This window comes from Fukomys damarensis, unplaced genomic scaffold (genome assembly GCF_012274545.1).
Source record: "Fukomys damarensis isolate Sample0158 unplaced genomic scaffold, DMR_v1.0_HiC HiC_scaffold_16, whole genome shotgun sequence".
In the NCBI taxonomy this organism is placed as follows: Eukaryota; Metazoa; Chordata; class Mammalia; order Rodentia; family Bathyergidae; genus Fukomys; species Fukomys damarensis.
This window is the reverse complement of record NW_022900928.1, coordinates 28,941,431-28,963,342: the sequence shown is the minus strand read 5'-3', so window position 1 is coordinate 28,963,342 and position 21,912 is coordinate 28,941,431. Positions and strand designations below refer to the sequence as shown.

At 50.8% G+C, this 21,912-nt stretch overlaps 1 protein-coding gene across 1 annotated transcript in view; it reads right to left on the bottom strand.

Moving 5' to 3' along the window:
* Positions 1–331: 331 nt before the first annotated feature.
* Dgat2 (diacylglycerol O-acyltransferase 2) overlaps positions 332–21,912 on the bottom strand; it is a 28,652-nt gene continuing 7,071 nt past the window's right edge. The window contains exons 2-8 of the mRNA XM_010612024.3: positions 14,231–14,359; positions 10,196–10,303; positions 9,926–9,996; positions 5,318–5,522; positions 4,555–4,729; positions 3,154–3,356; positions 332–937 (exon numbers count right to left, since the gene is read on the bottom strand). Of these exons, the coding sequence (XP_010610326.1) occupies positions 783–937; positions 3,154–3,356; positions 4,555–4,729; positions 5,318–5,522; positions 9,926–9,996; positions 10,196–10,303; positions 14,231–14,359 (1,046 nt within the window). The 3' untranslated portion in view covers positions 332–782. The remainder of the gene's footprint in view (positions 938–3,153; positions 3,357–4,554; positions 4,730–5,317; positions 5,523–9,925; positions 9,997–10,195; positions 10,304–14,230; positions 14,360–21,912) is intronic.

Sequence of the window (21,912 nt, the reverse complement as noted above, 5' to 3'; positions counted from 1 at the left end):
ATGGACTCTTCCCTTACCCCAGGCTAGGGATGTGGCTCGGTCAAACCCAGGCCACTGGGAAGGACATACTCCAGGACAAGGCTGAGTCTGTGCAGAGTCCATGCCATCTGCTTCCTGAGCAAAGCCAGTTACTCTCTTACATTCTGGAGAATCCCAGAGATGGTGCCTCTGGGACAGCCCTGTCCTCAGCACATTATCACTGGCAGCTGGTCCAGGCTCAGATTTGACAGAGTAGGGGTCGGGTCAGCAAGTAGAAAGGAGACTCAGCTGGAACGTTCCAGATACTCACCACTGCCCTTCCGAAGTGGGGACAACTGTGGCCTCTGTGTCTTCCCCTGGGCAACAGGGACCAAGTCTTTCAGGTAAGCATGGGGTGGTGGGCAATAGAGGTGTTTGTGTTAGAAGTGGCTTCTGCCCCTCATGCCTGGGAGCAAAGAATGAACCACCTAACTGGCCTGAATCACTAATGACCATCCTTCCCCGATTAACCAGAACCGAGTTTTCTCTGTCATTTCAGGAAGGGAACCAGGGGTTTGAATGAGAAACCATTAAGGCCCAAGATGTGTTAGCCACCACCTAGAAAAAGACACACTGGAAGTAAAGGAGCTTAAAATATTGACTTTTTCCTTCTTAAAAAACAACTAACATTGTAATGGTTTAACAAATTATAATTTCTTTTAAATAACCCACAGACACCCATGACGCTTCCAAATTTACAGAACAAAAAGCACTTGAGAACTCGGTAGAAAACACTTTTCGATTGGTTCCTTCCAAGGATTGGATCAGTTCACCTCCAGGACTTCAGTCTCCGGGAGGCCAAACTTGGTCTTGTGCTTGTCAAAGAGCTTTACCAGGGCATCCATGTACATGGCATGGTATAGATCAATGTCCTGCTGAGATGGCTGCTCCACCTTGGGGATGGTGATGGGCTCGCCCACTGCAGGGAGGGACAGACGCATCTGGTTAGTCAACAGCAGGAAGCGTCCCCTTCCCGAGCAACACCATGATGCCGATGGTGGTGACTTTGTGCCAACTGTGTTCCAGGAAGTGTGCTTCATCCCAGACTCTTCCCTCTTAGAGGTGAGAAGATTGAATGCTAGGAACACGGGAAGGAACCTGCCCAAGGCCACAAAGCCTCTCAGCAGCAGATGAAACTGACCCTCTGCACTCTACTAGACATCCCTGTGAAACTCATGGGACTAAGTGTCCGCTTTTGCCCTGCTCTAGACAAGCCACTGTGCCTCTTTTAGCCTCGGAGTCCTCACCTGTCACCTCAGAGGGCTTTTGTAAGGATTCTGTGAAGAATACAATGTGCCCAGATGGGTGTGATAAGGGCAGGAAAGGGGAAAGGCGACCAACACTCCTAAAACGTGTGCACTGTTTAAGTTTCTTGCCCTGCACCATCTCCAAAACTCTAAGCTCTGCCTATGCTGAGATTTCTCCCAAATCTCTTCCAGTGCCATTATTTGCCCTCAGGCCATGTCGCTGGCTTCCACAAAAGCCTATAGTCTGATCTTAGGGTTTCCATTTTGCCCATTCTAACATATTTTCTACCCAGCAGCTCTTGATGTCACTTATTTATTTTTATTATTTATTTGTCAGTATTGAGGATTGAGCCTGGGGCCTTCACACTGAGCTTCGTTCCCAGACATTTTTTACTTTTTGTTTTTTTGAGACAGGGTCTCACCATGTAATTCAGGATGGCCTTCAACTCACTATGTAGCCCAGGCTGGCCTTGAACTTGTGGTGATCCTCCTGCCTCAGCCTCCCAAGTGCTGAGGTTACAAGTGTGCACCACCATGCTGGCTTTTATTTTTTATTTTGAGAGTCTCACTGAGTTGCTCAGGCTGGGCTTCAAGTTGCAATCTGGTGATCCTCCTGCCTCAGCTTCTCTGAGTGCTGTGATTACAGGCCTGTGCCATCAAGACTTGCTCTCAGAATTCACTTTAAGATGCAAACCCGAACCTGTTCTACCAAACAGCCTTTGGAAACTACGCATTCTCAAAATGGCACTGCCCGCAAGACCCCACTGTCCTCTCCAGCTACACCTGTGCAGTGTGGATGACCAGAGGAGAACTGAAGCCTAATTGGCCTCCTCTGTGAGCACAAAGGAGAAAGGCTACACTCAGGGATGATGGTATAGTGCAGGTGCTGGGGAAAAGTTAAGACAGCTGAGGTTAAGTTGTGTACCAGAATAGGTACCAATGGACATTGAAGAGCAGATGCATCTTGTTTGTGTTACTTTGATCGCTTGTACCCCTCTTTGGGTGAATAAAGGTCAGATGAGCCAGATGAGCCTTTGCCTACTGAGGCATGAGCCCAGTGGCTGCCTGCATGTTAAGCTGACTCTGTGTCTCTTTGTCATTCATTCTCGTTCACTGCTGGGTCTAGGTCCCCCACAAGTGGCAGCTGGGTGGCAAAAGCTCAGAGGAGGAGTAAGTGGGCTGGCTTCTCACAGCTTGCACCTGGGGCAGGAGGGCCCTGAGACTGGGCGGCGGGCGGGCTACAGGGAAGTGCTCTTGTTGCCTTGCTGCTTCCTTTGTCTCTAAAGTACAAAGCAGTCACCTGTCTCTGATAACACAAAGTATGTGCGTGAGCTTTGGCCCTTTAAATCCACTGCCCAGGGCCACATACTCCTGTGGGATCTCTGGCTTGTGACCTTTAACACATACCATGCGAACATGCACAGGCACACACCCATGATAAGTCATTCTCTGCAGTCCTCTGAATCGTCCCAAATACATGCAAAACAACACAGCTGAGGCCCAAGTGTAGGTTTATGCTCCAACTGTATTATTTTCCTTCTGTTCCTCAAAAATCTACATTATCTTGTTTCTGCAATTTCACTTAGGTTATCATTTCTGACAGAAGCTCTTCTCCTCTCTTCTTTTGCTGGATAATTCCTACAGTGAACAATGCCAGAATCACTTCCTCAGTGGGGTCCACTGTGACCCACAAGAGCACCTGGACACCCCAATCACAGCCTTGGTGGTCTTTGCCGTAACTGTTCCCCAACAGACCTCCTGGCTCCTGTGGGTCTTGTTTTCCCACCTATCTCCCAGCACCCCAATGAGCCCTCCCACCAGCACCCAGTACATCCAAGGCCTCACCCTGACATACTTAGGACAGCCCTTGTGCAGGCTGGGGACTCACCGACAGTGGTGATGGGCTTGGAGTAGGGCACCAGCCCCCAGGTGTCAGAGGAGAAGAGGCCCCGGCCGTGGAAGATGCATGGGGCAAAGCCAATGTACTTCTGGAACTTCTTCTGGACCCATCGGCCCCAGGATCCCTCCTCGAAGATCACCTGCTTGTACACCTCATTCTCCCCAAAGGAGTAGATGGGAACCAGGTCAGCTCTGGAAGGGAGAGGCCAGCGTCTGTCATTCCCCAATCACTGGCTTCAGTTCCCACTGTCAGCCCTCGAGGTCCTGGTACCAGCCAAGCTGCCCCTATCCCTGGGGGCAGACCAGAACCACATGTCCCCTCACAGCCAGAGTCTGATGGGCCCCTGCCTCCTGCTTGTGCCTGGGAAGCACCTGCGCTGGGAGGCTATGTTTGGTCTCATCCTGCACGTAGACCCCGCTTCCCCTGGGAAGGCCTCCCTGCCCCAGATTTCACTCGGCCCTGCAGTCAGCCCCATGTCACAGCCTTGGCGTACTGTGGCCCTCCTACTTCCCTGAAACAGGGACTGGGTCGGATTTGACTGGTTCAAGGGCTGGCTCATGGCTGGACTCTAGAGAACAGCCTCTAGCGAAACCTGAGTACGGTCCTGAGGGGACACAGAGGGGGATTGCTGTCTCCAAGGCACACTCCAGGATATGTCCAGTCCGATAGCATGGCCTAGTATCTCCCTATCTTGTGTGTAACTGCAGGCCACACCTCCCACTCTGCCCTATGCTCCACTGTTGGGCTGTCACTCCTAGAAGCTGCTCAGAGCCCATATCTGGGAGGAAAGCAGTCGACCTTAAGGTGTTTGGTTCTTCACCTCACAGTGTATCCCTGACTTAGCCTCAGTCTTCTTCAGTGGGAAATGGAGACCTTCAGTCTCCTTACCTGCTGGGTGGCAAGGGAATCAGAGGACAGTAGAAGCAGTGACTTTATCATACTAAATATACTGGACAGATGACAACACAGAATCTGCCTCTAGTTTTCCAGAAAGGGTCACAGAGACACTAGCTGTCCAGCCCCTCCCTGCTTGCCCTCAGGGTCACCCCTCCAACAACCCTTTCCCCTTGCTCCCAGCCACTCCATCCTCCTCCTGGCCTCCTGCTTCCTTAGCAGCATGGTGCATTTTGGCCCCAGGTGGTCCTGCATGTGAGCCAGGCTTCTTAGTGTACCTGTAAGGGCCCAGAGACCACAGGCCACATCTTTTCTCTACTCAGACACCTGTCTACCCTTGGGCAAACTCGGGGTACAGTGTGCAGTCTGGGCTCCGACATCCTCCCCTTCTCTGCCTTCCTGGGGTTCGAGCCCTGCCTCCAGGGACCCAGGGCCTTTGCCCTGGGCTGAGGAGATCACTGAAGTGGTATGTACTGGGGAACAAGGGAGCATTACCCGTGGCGCAGGGCCAGCTTCACAAAGCCTTTGCGGTTCTTCAAGGTAACGGCGTTTTTGCCAGGCATGGAGCTCAGGGACTCAGCCGCACCCCCCACCACGATGATGATGGCATTGCCACTCCCATTCTTTGACAGCAAGTAGTCTATGGTGTCCCGGTTGACAGGGCAGATGCCTGGGGGAAGGGGAAGGACAGGCAGTCAGGAATTCTCATGGATGCATGCCTACCCCTTGCACTCAGTCAAGCATAAAACAGAAAACTCTGTATATGGGTCCCAGAGCCAACCCACCCACTTAGAAGCTGTATGACCCTATAAAAACGATTCATTTCTGCGAGCCTCAGCTCTCCTATCTGGAAAATGGGGGTAGTGAAATGAGGCTGACTGGGGAACTCATTTATTCAGCAAACATTCCCTGGGGTCCTAACTCTTGTCAGGTTGGTGGTGCTGGGGATCCCAGTGAGTCAATGGGCACTGGACAATGACAGTGCCCTCTACAATGCTGAGGGCATACAATGGGCAGTGCGAGGGCTAGGGTGCCCAGAAAAGGGGGTCAAGAGAATGCCTCTCAGGGGAGCTGTTATGTAAGCTGAATCCTGAAGACAATGGGAACCGCCCTCCTGCTCAGCCCTGACCCTGCGCCTTTGGCATCTCCCTGCATATGACCAGCACAGGGAATGGCATGTTAGTTCCCTGTGCTGCCCTGCTCAATGGGGAGGCTCCATGACAGCACAGTCCAGAGGGCAGACAGAAGTGGACTTCACCTCCTGACATCAGGTATTCTCGCAGTACAGGCATCCGGAAGTTGCCAGCCAGCGTGGCCAGGTAGGGCCGTATACCAGGGAACTTCTTGCTCACGTCAGTAGCCTCCGTGCTGAAGTTGCAGAAGGCACCCAGGCCCATGATGCCATGGGGGTGGTAGCCAAAGATATAGTTCCTGGTGGTTGGCAGGTTGTATGTCTTTACCAGCTGCAAAGAAAGCCTTGGATCAGAGGCAGCATGCCTAAAACGTGGCTGCCCCATTTCCCTTGGGACTCTGTGGGCCCAAAGGACTGCAGAGACTCTCCCTACTGACTTTCGACTGTCATCATTGGCGCCACAGTGCCAGCAACTGGCAGCTACCATTTGAATTGAGTCTCTGGGAAAGGGGAGCCTTTCTCCCTCATTCCCCTTGTTTCCAGCCAAACATACACCTGATCTACTTATTCACATTCACCCAGACTCCTGCCTCCCACCCTCTGGGCCCATCTTCCTCACCACAGCCACAGTGATTACTCTAAAACCCAAGTCCAACTCATCATCCTCAACTAAAGAGAGGTATCCAGCCTCCATCAGGGTAAAGTCAAAGATCCTTAGTTTGGCACATTAGGTCTTGGCTGTAGGTGCTGTTTCTACTGTCAATCTCCCCAAACAAGGAGTTCCTTGGAGGTAGGGATCATTTGGCCTCCACTCATGAGCTCATGGAAGGAATCACAAGGAACCGTGCAGCCTGCCTCCTACTCCTTTGGCCCAGGCAAGTGCCAGTGCAGACGGCCTAAATGGAAACTTCCTGCCAGGCAGCCAGGCCCAGCTCACATTCAGGGGCAGGAAAGACAGGACAGGGCAGATGTCAGCCCTTGTGCGAGCCAGCCCCGGGGGACAGGGGAGGGGAGAGGGGCAGAGCTGTACGCTGTAACAGCCCATGGTCTGACCTGTGGTCTATCTGCAAAGCTGTCCTGGGATGTTCCAAGGCATAACTGGCTCCCTCAGGGCTCAATACCTGCCCTGAAGTGGGGGGTGCAGAGGGTGTCATAGTGCAAAGTGTCCTTAAACCCCGAGCAGCCAGGCACTGAGCCTGAGGCACCTACTCCCCATCACAAGGCACGTGATGAGGGCAGAGGGTGCTGAGAGGCAGAGAGTAAGGGTGTTTTGTTCCTAAAATACTGCCTTTTTCTGATTAGAAAAATAACAAATGCTCAGAATTTTTTAATTTTAGGAAAGAAAATCAAAAGCATCTGCTACACCTCCATCAGATAAGTCACTGTGACATACCAGGTCTTTTTCCTCCTTAACTATACACATGGCCTTTGTCAAAAAATGCAAAAAATGCAAAAATGCTATAGAATTGCCACCATTTTGTATCATTTTCTACCAAACACATCCTTATTATTTATCCTTACTAGAATCCCCAGCTACATGTCTGCTCAGGGCTACATTATTCTATGGCACAGCTATGTTACACATCATAGCAATGACTCAATTTCTGATTGATGGACATTTTGATTGTCCAGTTTACCCTCATAGAAATAATACATCAATAAATACCTTATCTCTGTCCACATATCTGATGGTTTTCATGAGATAAACTTCCAGAAATAGAATTCCTGAGTCAAAGGGTATAAACATGTTGGTCTTTTTGGCTGCCCTTCCTCCAGGGAGGCGACGCCATTAACATTCCCACCTGAATGCTTAACAGTGTCCCTTTCCTGCACTCATGCCACCTGGAAGCAGAGTCCCCAGCTCTGGGCACAGCACTGAAAGCCCAAATTTTCCATGACTCCAGATTTGGGGACCTCTTGGCTGAGGGTCCTTGAGCTCAATTTAAGTGCTAGGGGTGCTGATGATGGCCTCAGAGAATAGAAAATCTAATCTTCAGGTTACAGGGCCTGAAGGGGATAGAACAGGAGTGGCTGTCACCATTCCAAGTTCTGGAGCTGCCCACACATGGGCAAGATTCCCTAATGTCACCCTTGTTGTATGTGACATTGGCACTCTCTCTCCCACTCCACCTTTGGCAAGCAGATTAAAGTTGATTGAAAACTCACCCAGCTCCCAGCTGCTCACCAAGAACTGGGGAGCAGCACCAGGCTAATTCATGGAGAGCTGGTAGTGGGGGGTGGTCTGAATGGAGTCTAAGTTCACCAGAGCTCTAAAAAACAGCTATGCCAGGGTTCTGCCCACCTAGCTGGCTCTCAGGAAAGCCATAATTCAAAGCACTTGGGAGGATTTCCACAGAAAAGGCAGGCACTGAGGAAGCACTGAGCAGAGGCAGCCAGGTCCAGGCTGAAAACTTGCTCCTGAGCTGCTGGCCAAGCCTGGGGCCTGCCCTGACAAACTGGAGCCCGAGGCACAGAATGGGTGGTGGAGCCCTGAAGAGCCTGGATTCCTTGGATGGCAAAGTGGAGACAGGACCTAGAGAAAGAAGCTGCTGCTTCCCCTGAGGAGGTCATGGAAAATCCTCTCCACACCTGGACATGGTCACCCTGCTGCACAAAGCCACACTTTTCCACTGTGATGGTGATCCGTAAATCATTTCCTCTTTCCCCAAGCCTTTTTCAGATGGGATATGAGGTTAAATGAAGTTTCTGGGCATTGTGCTGGTTAATGGCCTTTACTGTAGTACCCAGAAGAATGGAGGCACTCAATACAGCTTTGATCCACCTTCATATCACATTCCCTTCCCCCCAGAACCAGACTGAATGTCAACTCTGGAGAGGAAGAAAAAGGACACTGCTGCTGAAGGCTTTTATGTCCCCTGACTGTTTCCCATGGCAAAGAACCAGGCAAACAGGGTGCCCATGCCAAGTCTACTGGCCAACATGAGCCTGGGACACATTCCTGGCAGGGTACTCTTCACCCTATGCCTTCTAGACCAGGAAAGGTGCTCAGAAGCACTTGTCCTATGCCAGCCCCACACAGAGGAAAACATTCAGGCAAGGGATGAGTGAGACTCACCCAGACAGGGCACTGTGGCAGAGAAACAGGGCAGCAAGAACATGGCCCCGGGGGACCAGGGACTTAGCTCAATGGTGCCATGCCTGCCTTGCAAACACAAGGTCCTGAGTTTGATCCCTGGTACTGAAAAAAGAACATGGCCCCGGGGAAGGCAGCTCTGGCTCCCACACCAGGTCTGCTATGGACTTGCTTTGTGACCTTGATATAGTCCATCCTCTCTCAGCCTCAGTCTGCCGATCTGTGAAATGAGGTGGTTGGTCAGAGAGATGAGTCTAAGCTCAGAATCTTTCCTAGTCTCCTCTCCAAAGGAGGTGACACAGGGCACTGACTACTCTTCTCCTAGGTAGCTAGTAGTCCTGGTGGCTGCTGCTGACCACTGAGCCTCACGACTGCCAGGAAAAGTGATGCCCTCTGGGATAGCTAAGATGCCCTAGTGGCAAAGAGCACAGAGCTCACAAAGAAGAGAGTAAGGAGGGGTGTGTAGGTACAGGCAGAGATTACAGATCCTCATTACACAATCAGTGGGTGGCAGGAGACCAGGACAAAGGGGTGTGAGAGGAGCATCACACACAACCCTACAGTCCAGACATTAATCAACAAGACCAATTTCTCTCTCAACAGTGGGGATCCTGAGACTCCAAGGAGCAGGGGGCAGAATCCAGCACAGGCTTCAGGCTGCAGCTCAGTGGTTCCTGGCATGCACATGTCCTGCAGTTCCAACTTGCAGCTGACTTCTTGGAATGGAGATGTGATAAGGAGATGGGGCTTGTTTGGGTTCTTTTGGGAAGATGGAGATCAGGTGAGGAAGGACACCTGCCTGTCCTAGGTCTGATCAGTGGTCATCAGCTCATCCTGTTCTGGGTGGAGATGGCTACAAACCTCCAGGAAGCTTCCTGAGGATAAGGCTACAGTGCAAGAGAGTCCTCTTTGGAACTCAATGTCCTCACTTCCAAGAAGAGAAGGTTGGGTCCTATGATGCAATAGCCTCCCAGCAACAATGACCTCAAATTATGTGCAGGCAGAGAAGTGGGGGTCAGGCAAGGGAGGGAAGGGAGCCCTGACCTCAAGGAGCCAGACAGCCCCGGGAAGAGAGAGGCACAGAACAGAGTCCATAGTTGTTCATCTCAACTATAATTTTGAGTTTATAATCTTTAATTAAGACTTATATAATCTTTAATCTATATATAATGGCCATAATATACACTATTATACCTGCTCCTTACATCACTCAGGCTCTCTGTAAATGAATGATCTTCAGATCCAAAGGCTAGAACAAGTTATTTCCCAAAGAGCTAGTAAGTTTCTTCCTTTCCCAATATAAGAAGCCAATGAATAACTATGTTTCTTTCTCTTTTGCTTTGGCTGCCAGGAAGCTAAGAGCTGAATGTGAACTGAAGCAGCAACTGTTTCTCCTTAAGGCTGAAATATTAGTGTTTCCCTCAAGTCTAGATTTTTTTCCTTTGCCCAGTTTATGGGATTTTATGTTATCTGAAGTTCTTTCACATTCTGCAGAAAGGAAGGGATACTATGAATGGCTCACAGTGGGAGGTCCCACACAGTTCAATTCACACATGGGTTCACTGTGCACAGGAGGGATAAGGCCTGGACTCAGATTCCATCCATTCTCACCCTCCCAAAATAACAACACAAGTCTTTACCTGGATGGGAAAGTAATCTCGAAAGTAGCGCCACACAGCCCAGTTTCGTACCCATTGTGACCTCCTGCCACCTTCCAGGGAACAAAATACAGTGTTAGGAGGAACTAGGACTGGAGGACATTTGGACAAGGCTGCCCAGACAGAGCCAGTGCGCAACCCTGAGGTGGGTGACCTCACCACCCTGAGCCCTTGCCCCTCCCACCCTCCTTTCCCTCCTTGTCCCTCCCATCTTATAACCCATGACTGACAGAACCCCCCAGAGCCACTCACCTTTCTTGGGTGTGTCCCAGTCGAAAGCCAGCCAGGTGAAGTAGAGCACCGCAATGAGCCAGCAGTCAGTGCAGAACGTGTACATTAGGATGGCGCTGCAGGCCACTCCTGGGGAAGCCAGATTGCCACAGGTCAGGCTCTGGGCTCCAGTGGGCCTCAGCCTCCCCTCCTGGCAGTGGTGGAGTTAGTGTGTCCTGTGGCAATAAACTAGGACCTCAGGTTCAAAGCCCTAGCCCCAGAGACGGCTGGCTCTTACCATTCTCCAGCTAGCTCCACTCTAGATTCCTGAGCCAGCCTCTCCCCAAGGTGGCTTAAAACAGAGTACAGCTACCTTGGGAAGGGTGATGAACAGAGTGACCAGACATCTGGTTTCTCAAGGCCAAGTTAGGACTGTGACATCGCAGATAGGGCAGCTGAGTTTGGGGAAGCATCTGTACCCCACAAGTTCCCATTAATGGCTGTGGAGTCCTGAAGGCAGCTGGGGAAAAAGCCATGACTACGCCAAGGCTGCTTACAAAGTCACACAGGCCCCTTCTGCAGGCCTAGCAAAGGGTCCCCTGTCACCCCCAGACTCTACAGGGATCCAAGCTCCTGCAGATCCTTGGTGATACACCAGGCAGGCCTGGGCATGGTTCAAACTAGGTTGTGAGCTGCCAGCAAACCCCAAGCCCTCCTGAGGAGCAGATGGGCCAGGAGGCCTGAGCCCAAGGCCTGCTGTTTGGAGGGCCGGTTGCTCTGAGAAGGGTATTCTGACTCACTGCTAAGGCAGCCTGGAGGAAAGAGAAAAGAACTGAGCTGGGTCCAGAGACTGCATGCTCGCCCTGGTCTTTCTCAGCAGGTGGTCAGCACTGCCCCCACCCCCTGACTCTACCATGGGGCATTTTTGCTATTAGACTACCTCCAGCAGACAGCCCTTTGTCCTTTAGGGCTAGAACCACATCATGCAATCTCTACAGGCCCAGCTACTAATACTCAGCAGGTTTACTGAGCACAAGAGTGAACTAAACCCACCAGGGGATCCTTTCTGAGAGCCTGGCCTCCTTCTCTCAACAATGGCCTGTTCCCTGTTTCACCTTTGTAGATTGTAGGGCTGCAGTAGGGACCAGCGTCAGGGGCCCATGAGATATAAGCAATGTGCTTGAAAGCCCCTGCTTGCTACACATGGGAAAGTCTCGGGACCACCTTCACACATCACCCTCTCCCTGCATGTCCAGTTGGCCCACAAAGCAGCTAGGGTTGGAAAACTCTGCTGCCCCAAGCCCCTGGCACAGGGCAGTCTGTGGACTCTCGATGGCAGGGGAAGCAGTGGTGAGCCCTGAGGAATAAGGACTCTCGGACCAAACAGACCTAGAGATTTGGCCCTACCATGTACTGGCCAGGTTCTGGATCTCACCCTCTGCTTCCTTCTAGAGTGCTGGGAAGACGAAATGAGATGATGTTTGAACTTAACACTCCACCTGGCACACACTGCCTGTGGACTTGGTTGGGGCAACAAGTGATATCTAAATTTTCACTTATCTCTTATGGAAATTTAGCATTTCCTTCACTTAGAAATGTAACAAGCCACAGAAGTAATAGCAGTGGCTGTTGACATGACTCTAGCAGATAACAAAGACATTTTCACAACACAGAGCAGTTGCAGATACCTTAAAAAAATCTTTCTTTTAATAGCCACTTAAAAATCACAGCAGTTATTAAACCTGCAGCTAGATTTTTTTCTAACATTGTGACAATAAAAAAGAAAATACATGTTTTACTATGTGCTTAACTGGGTTTTTCTAATGTGTACATATTATAGCCTAACATCATTGGTTTCCTTTGAAACACAATGTATTGTATATTACATTTAAAAGCACTTAGAAGGTCTGCAGCCTTTACCAGAATACCTGGGAGACCCAGGGCACAAAAATGGTAAACACATACACACATACACACACACACACACACACACACACACACACACCCAGCTGAGCCACAGTAGCCTTCACAATACCTGGTGAGCCTCTGACAGAGGCGTGAGATACAATGGGAAGGGCTGGCTGGGCTGCTCAGGGTGGTAATCAGCAGCAGTGTAACAGACCTGCCCTTCCAACCAGGCCCAGCTCCCGCCTACATGAGATTGAGAAGACAGGCTGGGCAGGTTTCTGGGCTGTGGTTGGGCCTGATCTATTGTTAACCCACTGCTTGGGGACAATCCCCATAGCATGCTGTGTGGGCTAGGATTCTACAAGCTGTTCAGTGCCCCAAGAGCCAAGTGCTGACCCACTAAGACAGGGACAGTAGTGGCTTCTGTGTGCAAGTGGGGACAAAGGAAGCTTGGTGTAGCAGACTAGGCAGGGGTCTAGGAGGCTGAAGTCTCTGGATCCTTTTTTTTTGTTGTTGTTCCTTTCAGGACTAGATACTGAACTTGGATCTCTGAGCTATAACCCAAGCCCTTCTTATTTTTATTTTTTAAATTTTTGAGACAGGGTTTTGCTAAGTTGACCAGGCTGGCCTCAAAATTGTGATCCTCCTGCTTCTTAAACCCAGAGGAGCTGGGATTATTAGCATGAACCACCATGTCCCCAGCCCGAGGTTCCTGACCTGGTCCCTCTACTTTCTTCTCAACTACGAGCAGACTCTGTTCCAACTAAGCCCCTGTTTTCTATCCAAATGAGGAGGGGCAACACAGGGCTCTCTACTCCAGGATTCTAATAGGTGGCCAAACCAAGCTAAGGGTTTAATTTTTAAAATTGAGTTTAATTTATTTCCCAAACCAATATCCTTTCTGAAGCCATATGTGCCTATACGAATATAAAGACTGCTATAGCCCTTCTTCCCACAAAAATGGGCACACAGTTTTGCATATGATTTTACGTCTAGTTTTAGGGGTTCAAGAACTCCCTCAAAGACCACTCTTGGACCTAAAGGTGAAAGACTGACTGTTTCAGGCCAGGCCCTCTAATTCTGGCCTCCCTGGTAAGGTGGGCTCTTTCAGGAGTGCACTGACTTCCACTCAAAACCCCACCGCTGCATCATAATCAGGTGGTCACAGAACCTCTGTGATTTCTACTTCCTCACCTCTCAAGTGGGGATTTGAAATTTGAGAATAGACATGTCAAGGGCCTGACAAATAGTGGCATTTGTCTCATCCCTCTGCCCTGCAAGGACAGTTGCTCGCCAGCTCCTGATCATCTCCACTAGCTTGGCCAGCCCTGAAGAGTTGAGTTCCCCAGAGGCCCTTGTTCACAGGCCCTAGAACACAGCTGAGGCCCTGTAGCAAGTCTGTCTAAGCTGACATGCTAGAGAAGTGACCTGCTGTGCTGGGGAGCCAGGGCTGGGCAGGGAGGAGAGGCTGCCAGGAGAGCTGGGCCCTGCTCTCCTTCTAGACAATCCGTGCTGTCCAGACCCTAGCCTACATGGCAGGAGGACCCTTGCTAGACTGCAAAAGCAGTAACCCTCCTACTGATATGCCAGTTTTCAAAGGCTGCAGGTATCGGCTGTGTTCAGTGCAGGTGGGAGAGGGCTGGGGCCTCAGGACACTTCCTTTCTCGAGGCCCAAGCCCCATGCATGTGCTCATTCTTTATTTTCAATTCTCATCCACTAAAGCCATGTGAAACAGGTGACACATTCTCATATTCAAAGGGAGGAAGCTAATGTTCATAGAGCTCAAGTAATCCGTATAAGGTCACAGAGCTTGTTTGGACTCAAACCTGGCAACATAACACTGAAATGTAAACCAACACACCTGCTAGAAAAAGTTTGTCTGTGGGCAGAGCGGCACTGTGGGAAAGGCACAGGCTCTGGGGTGTCACAGACCTTCAGGTGATTTTGGGTAAGTGATCTACTGCTCTGAAACTTCAAGTTTCCCATTTGTAAAATGGGACCACACCACCACTTCCCATTGACTCATTCACTGGGCTACCTGCATCCCATGGGCCCAAAAGATGGGAAGTAGGAAGAAGCTATGGAGAGGATGCTCCTGCTCTGACCTCTGTGGGGGACATGGCCCTGCCAGCCCCTCACTGCCCCATCCCACCCTCAGCTCCACTTACCTAGAACAAGGAAGGACAGGACCCACTGTAGTACCGAGATGACCTGAAGCTGCTTTTCCACTTTGGATCTGTTCAGCCAGGTGACAGAGAAGAGGTCCTGGAGAGCGGAGAGGATGCTGGAGCCAGTTCCTGCAGCACAGGGAGGTATCAGGCTACTGCCACCCTTCCATCAAGGACCCCAATGCTAACCCCACTCCCACAGGTGCCTTCCTAGATGTGAGGCAAGAGCCGCAGAATCAGACACACCTGAATAGATCCTCATCCTAAAACCAAACAACTTTATAACACAGCTGTTTACAAGCTTTCCTGGGCCCCAGTTTCTATATATACACAATGGAAATGGTATCTCCCTCATTGGGTCATTTGAAGACCAAATGCAGTATCTAAAAGGCTGGCCCAAGAGCTGGGCCTTCAGGAGGCTTCCAGAATAGCCAGTTCTAGTCCTTCTGCCCTTCTTTGCCAAACTCCTTCCAAAATCCTGTCCAAACTCCTGTCCTCCTCTTTTATCTGGATCTGGCACAAATATTTAATTTTTGCTATCGGTGTCTGTGAGGCCAAGGACAGAGGTTCAACATCCAATTTGCAATTTTTTTTCCTCCAAGTGTACTTTGAGCATCTCCAACCCCTGCCGTGCCCCGCTTTTCCCCAGGACTTACACCCTTTTCCAAGGAATTGAGCCGCTTGCTCCCACCTCCAACCCTACCAATCCCAAACTCCTTCTACTCGCAGAAATGTATCTGTTCGGCCTCATCTCAGTGCTCAAAGCTTGGGACCCAGAGAGGAGCAAGGTGGGACCCTTTGCATCCCTGAGGAACCCAGTGGACAGAGAGCTTCAGGTAGCTTGGAGGACACAGAGGGCTATAATTATGTTTGCTACCAAGCAAATGCCAAGCGTGGAAGTGAGAACAAAATGTACTCATTTAATTGGCTCTGTGTCTGTTCCCCCAGGATGACGCCCTGGACTCCAGCAGCTGATGTGCAGTGAAGCCAGGAAGCCTGGTCCCTGCAGAAGGCAGTGCTGGGGAGGAGCATGAGAGAAACTCCTGATCCATGTGCACTCCTTCCAGTGCTGGACTACAGCAGGGGCCACCCCACACCCCTCCTCTGTGGATCCCCTTTGCTTAGCATATCTTCACTGGGTGCCTACGCTGTGCTGCCAAACATTGCTCCCTACTACCCACTGTGCAAGGCCCAGCATACACGCCTCAGTCACCATCTTGTCCTTGAGGATCTCATGACCTTTCACCCTGACCTACAAGCTAGGGCTGGAGAAAGGGGGTTTTAGAGGCTTACACTCACAGCTCTGCTTTCCCTCAAAATCCACAGCAAGCTCACAGGAGAGTTTGGAAAGGGACATACCTTTCCTCAGCTGAAAGCTAACAACTGCTTTGAGTTTTAGGGGGCAGGTAGGAAATGCCAGGCCTCAGAGGGGACACACCAGTCTGGCCCCTTTACCTGGTCTAATGGATTAGAGGGAGGGGCTTGGTATAGCAGAGTGTCAGACCCTTAGTTCCAGTCACTGTGTGACTCCAGGAAAGAACACAGGACTCTCTGCTAGGACATGCCCACACTAGGTCAGTAGCATCTAATATTCCACAGATACAACTGGGGTAAAGCTGACAGTATATGTCACAAAAGCAAATAAGAGGCTGGACCCCAGAGCCAGTGCAGAGGTTGGGTTTAGCACTACTCTTTCCCTGTTTTATAAAAATTCTACCATCACAGGCCCTTCCCACCTCCACACTTGCCCTGGGGCTATTTCCTGGAGATGAAAGGCTCTGTAAGGTCATCAGGATACCCTCATGGAGAGTGGAGCCCAAAGAGGGGCACTGACTCTCCCGAATTTTTCCAAGCAATAGATGGAAAGTAGGAACCCAGGATGCTTGCCCCAGCGCATAGCATCACCCCTTTCCTCACAGAAGCTGCTCCATGCAAAGGGTTCATCCTGAGACACAGCAAGTCCAGGGGTAGGCCATGTTCAGGGACTGATACACCTGCCCAGCAGTGGGGCCTGGACAGAAACAGTCATAATCAGATATCTTTGAGAGCCTCATGAATTTTTACCATGGCCTAGATGTGAAGAGAGGCCTGGGTAAGTACATGAGGGAGGGAAGTGAGGCCCAACCATGGGCCTGAACCCCTGATTCAAGTCTGATCAGCAGCAGGCTCTGCCTCCTGAGCTGTGCAGGATGAAGTGATACAGAAGCCATGGCCATAGAGGTGGGTCATGGGAAGGTGAGTCCCTGCTGTATCTGGAGCAGACTAGATAAAAGGTACTCTAGCACTTTGCTACCCAAAGCATGGCTTGGGAACTGTGGTGTCTGATTACCCTTGAGCTGGTTAGAAATGGCCAGATCTCCTGAGTCAAACTGACATTTTGACAAGACCCCAGGTGATTAAATGTGAGAAACACAACTTTAAGTGCCTCCGTACAAAGATTCAGGTGCAGCAAGATTGGGGTACGGCAGAGAGGTAGGCGCTACTACTCTCTACTGGGCAGGAAATAAGGGTAACAGAAAGCATCAGACATCTCGTGGATCTCTGAGGCAAATGGATAGAGGAGAACTTAATTCAAGGTGTACAGGGAGTCACTTATTGAGGAACCCCTGCTTTGGGATAGCCAACTACAGTTGGGGACAGAACTCTGGCTTGGTGGAGGAGTACAGAAATTCTTTATTGGTGACAAACCCCATTAAAACAACTGAGAATACCTCCTGGGTAGACGTACTGGGGGCGCGGCTGCCAGCTCCACTCCCACAGTTCCTACATGGCCTGCCACAGAGCCAGCCCAGGAGCTGGCCCGTCCATAGATGCTGAACCCCAGATTCCAATGGAAGCCCTCAGTGGGCCTCAAAGATATTGAGTCACTGCTTTCCTGCCTAGAAGGCCTCTCCCTGCTCTGTCCATTTAATGATTTCCTGACCGTGAGATGAAGCAGCACATCTTCAAACCCTGGAGAGGGCATCATGTGTTCCAGGAAGCCTTTGAAAAGCGGTCTTTCTTTCTCTGGAGAACTCAAAGGACAATGCAAGCCTGGATCATTCAGGTGCCATCCTGTTACCCCAGGGAGATTTTCTGCCTAAAGATGAAAGTAGGAGAGACCAGCATATGGAAGGAACTAACTTCCCCTTTGTAAGTTGATTCTCACATCAGATGGGAAACTGGCTGAAGTCCAGATCTGGGTCTGATCCACATTTGGGTCCCCAGTGTCCTTCCAGGGCCAAGGCCAGAGCAGGCACTCAGTAAGGTTTGCTGAGCAAGAGGAAAAGAAGCTCCCTGTCCAAGAGGACCATGAAGTTTTCAGGTCCCCAAAGCACTTGAACTCCTGTTAAATTTGGCATCATCACCCCATTTAATGGTGATATACGACGAAGGCTACTCAGCCAAGGAAGGTCAGAGTTAGACTCAATTCAGGCCCAACTTCCGGGCCCGTGTCTGCCCCTCTCCTACAGGTTCCCCCACATTCCTTTTCTCTTGTCTTCACGATGAAGCTGAGGAAGCCTGGGAGAGACAGGGGAAACCAGCGCTCTGTTTTCCTTCAGAGGAGTGGGTCAGGAGCAGTGCAGCAACTCCTTTAGAGTTCTGGTCCAAGTTGTCTGCCAACAACTCTTGCATTGACTTGACCAAGTTACTTCACCTCTCTGGGCTATCCCATCTAAACATGGGGGCAAGGAAGATAAACTTTATGATCCCTAGGGCCCCCCTTTCCAAGGGCTCCTAGCTAAGTATTATATTTGGGACATATTGTTCAGGAATCTGTAGCAGAAGCTCTGGGCCAGTCGCCTGAGCAGCCAGGAAGTGAGGGTTCAGTTGGGCATCCCCAGGCCACGGCCAGCCCTCGCCATCCAGCTGTCAGCTCTTCTTGTGCCTTGCTTGTGACTGGGAGGGGTCCAGGAGAAGCTGGTGGATGCCAATGCTGCAATCAGATGCCACCACCTTCACACCCAGCCTGACTTTCAGGTGTGAGCCTCTGCAGCCAGCCAAGCCCCAGCTCCAGTCTGCTCCTTCACCACCCGAGCCTCCCTGGGCACACTCACACTCTCTCTGTACTCTGTCATAGCACCAGGCCCATTTAACAGCCCATGGCTGTTCACTCAATCATCTCCCCTCTCTGCCAGGGTCTTCTGGGTGCCAGGGCTGGACCCTAACTCATTTGGGTGCTCACCGTTCTGCAGAGCCTGGGGAGAGAAGGAGCTCATGGAGGTTTCCTCCATGGCTGAATAAATTCATAAGCCCAGAGGCAGCAAAGGCCTAGATGCCCAAGTTAGCATGGGCTACTCGCAAGAGGACAGGAGGCCACACCAGCCATGCCAGCCCTGTCACTGTAGATCCTGGAGCTTTTCCTGCCTCCCATACACACAAATTTCCCTGCCTGGGAAGAAAGAGAGACTTCCACCTACAAATGTCTGTTGTTTTTTCATAGAGACAAGACAGGACCTGGAGCAAGCTGACTGGTCCCCTGAAGAAAAGATTCTCAGTAGCCAATTCAGACAGCTGTTCCCAGGCACCATGTGTTGTATACAGCTCATCTGCTTCTCCACTTGGGGAGGGAGCAGGAGGAGAGATGCCCAAAAGGCCCTGAGTAATTTTCTTACCTTTCAGAAAGCAATCCCTCCCCCAAGTCAATATGGCATACACTGCCATACAGTACAGCACTGACAAGGCAGGGACTGGAACCTCATTTCACAGAGGAGGAAACAGGTGAGGAGAACTCAAAAGCCACTTGCTTATGGTTGGAGTATAGGAGCCAAGTCTTAGGGAAAGTATTTGGGCCCCAAATCTCTCCTTATTCCTACAGTGCCACATCACTGAGGACTTGTCCCCACTAAACAAGCCAATCTATTCGCAAACTTTAGGAAAAGACATCCTGGCTTAGGAGGGCTGTTTACTCTGCCCCACACCTTCCCTTAAATTTCTCAGGAACAGGTGTGTGTAGACTGGCAGTGCAAGAAGTGTGAACTCCCACCAGGTGCTTCCACAAGTCCAGATGCCTGCAGCAGTGAGACCAAACAGCCTCAGTCCCAGGACCCAGCCCAGGCTGGGGGTGGTGGCAGGTATGTTAGAAACTTCTTGCCCAACATTTGATATTGGTGACCAGGGAGGCCACACCCCAGGACCAATGAAACCAGTTTCTTAGGCTTCTTCTCACACTTGCCTGAGCATGAAGAGTTTGAACCTCTGCCTCCTAGATCTGAGGAAGGGCCTGGGCAATCTCTGCCCTGCCTGGCTGTCACCTAACCTCTCTCAGCTTCAGTTTTCTAATCTATAAATGTGTCCCCAACCCCAGGAGAGGGTAACCATCTCCTCATACAGGGTTGTTTGGGAGATGAAATAAAAAAATGTGTGTAAGGTACATCTGGCTTTTGTTAGGTGATACTGGCACTGCTAACATACTACCATCTACCAGAGTGGGAAGGAGATAAATAAGAAGCAAAAAGTACATTATTTTTCAAGAGTTTCACAGGGATGAGGCTGTGCATCAGGAGAAGAGGCAGCAGAGGAAGGGGAGTGGTTGGGAAGGCTCCAAGGAGGCCCTGGGCATCTCCAGGGCATGAAGACAAGATCTGGAAAGCAAAGAGGAGAGGGATAGTACGGTTGGGGGAACCCCTGGAACAAAGACTTAAAGTAAGCTGTAATGAGATGTGCACAAAGACAGATGCTCAACAGCCCAGGAAAGGAACAGTCAGGTTCACCCAAAGAGAAGCTGAGAATAGAGAAGTAAGAATGTACAAACAAAGGTGGCTTCCTGGAGGAGGTGAGTAGGGACGGAGATAAGACCCACAGCATGGAGCACTTAGAAGTTGCCAAGAGCTGATACTAGCCACTGGAGCAATAGCAGTGAGCACAGCAGATGACACGTCGCCTGTCAAGAAGCCTAAATGTGGCTGCACCAGAGAGAAGGCAGCCCATAAGATATACGATATACAATAATGGTCCTCAGAGATGAGAGCTCTAAAGCAAAGGTATCTGGGGCAATGACAGAGAGCTAGGGTAGAGGATCCCAGCATGTGGAGAGGAAGTGCTGCGTACACATGGGAAAGGCCTGTTACACAGAGCAGGTGGGCAGGCCATGCCTCTGGATAGATCACACTGCTTCCTCTGCCACCCCCACTACCAGCCTCTGGTGGTGGGGGCAGGTGGGCACGACCCACCAGGCTGGAGAAGATGCAGAGAATGGCAGTCAGGAACACCTACCTAGGCCCTAGTGTGAGAAATGTGGCCTGGATGAGTCACTTCTTGTGCAAGCCTCAGTTTCCTCATCTGTATAGTAGGGCTAATACCTACCTCATGGGATTGAGTGAATTAAGTTAGATAATGCACAGGCAAGTGTCTCATAAAAAGTAAAGATCCGCGTCGATGCCAGTTAATTATCAAGTGAGCCTTGATTCCCCTCCTCCTCTTTTAATGAGTATGACAATGCAGGAGAAAGACAGGATTGAAACCCTGGCCCTGATGCTTCCTACCAGGGGTCCTTGAAAACCATTTCTCCTCCTGAGACTCGATAGCTCCCTTAGTTATGATCCAGGATCCTTGAGAGGAATCTAAATAATGCTTGTTTATTAGAGCCAGAAAGAGCCAAGGAGGTAGCAGACTATGAACAGTCTCTCAAGCAGTGTCCTAATGACATCCTTAGGCCTGAAGATGCCACACCTGAGCCCATCTGGACCCCAGTTCTGCCCTTGGCTTAGGTGAGTGGGGAAGTTACCCCAAAGCTACTTCCAAGGACTGGGAACAAGTTGCCTGGGGGCAAGGGATGGACTTACTGGCCGCTGGCATATCTTTCTAGCCTCAGGCAGGTCCAGGAAGTTAAGTCAAGTGCCAGGGAGGTCCACAAAACCAAGCCCAGTGCCAAAGAGATGCCATTTCTTCAGGGCCAGAGGTGAGCTGTCTCCCAGGCTGCCCTGGAGCAAGACATTCAGGAAGAATCCACACATGCGTTCATAACAGGGCTATACAGAACACAGCCAGCAGCTCTGGAAGTTCATGCCCTCTGCTTTAGAGTCCCAGTCCTGAGCTGGCTCCCATCAGCGTTGTACACCAAGCTGGCCCTGTTCAGTTCCCCATGCTCTCAGCTGTGCCTATGGTGCCTTGAGTGCTGCTGTCCTATTACCTGAGTCTAGTTTGTTCATCACACACTGGGCCTTGCCAGGCACGCACACTGACCCCTCAGTGACCAACCAGCCTCTGACCTTCTCCCTGGGAAGCCTCCTTTTCCCCCACCCAGCTTGGGCTGTGCACAGCCTATGAACTCTCACCTTGCTCCTGTACTCAGACTTTCTCACTGGGGGAGAGGTGTGGAACCATGTCTCATTCACTTGTGTCCCGTGCCTAACATGGGGTCAGACACAAGGTAGGTGTTCCGTCAATTTTGCTGAGTGACTGAATGCTCACAGCAACTGTGATAAACAAAAGAGGCCTGGACAAGAACAGAGATACGCCCCGCTTCACAGCTCACTGACCTGTGTCATGCCAGAGTGTCAAAAGGAGCACCCTGGGGAATGGAGAAGAAAAGGTCTACTCTAGCTGTAGAGGGCAGGTTAAAAGCAGGGGCAACAGTGAAGCTCCAGAGGAAGAGAAGCTTTGGCGTCCAAAGCTAATGCATATGTGACATGTGCTGTCTAAGTGCCTTCCCTAGAAGGGAGGCTTCTAGAACCCGCCTCTCCTCTGCTTCAGACATGGAG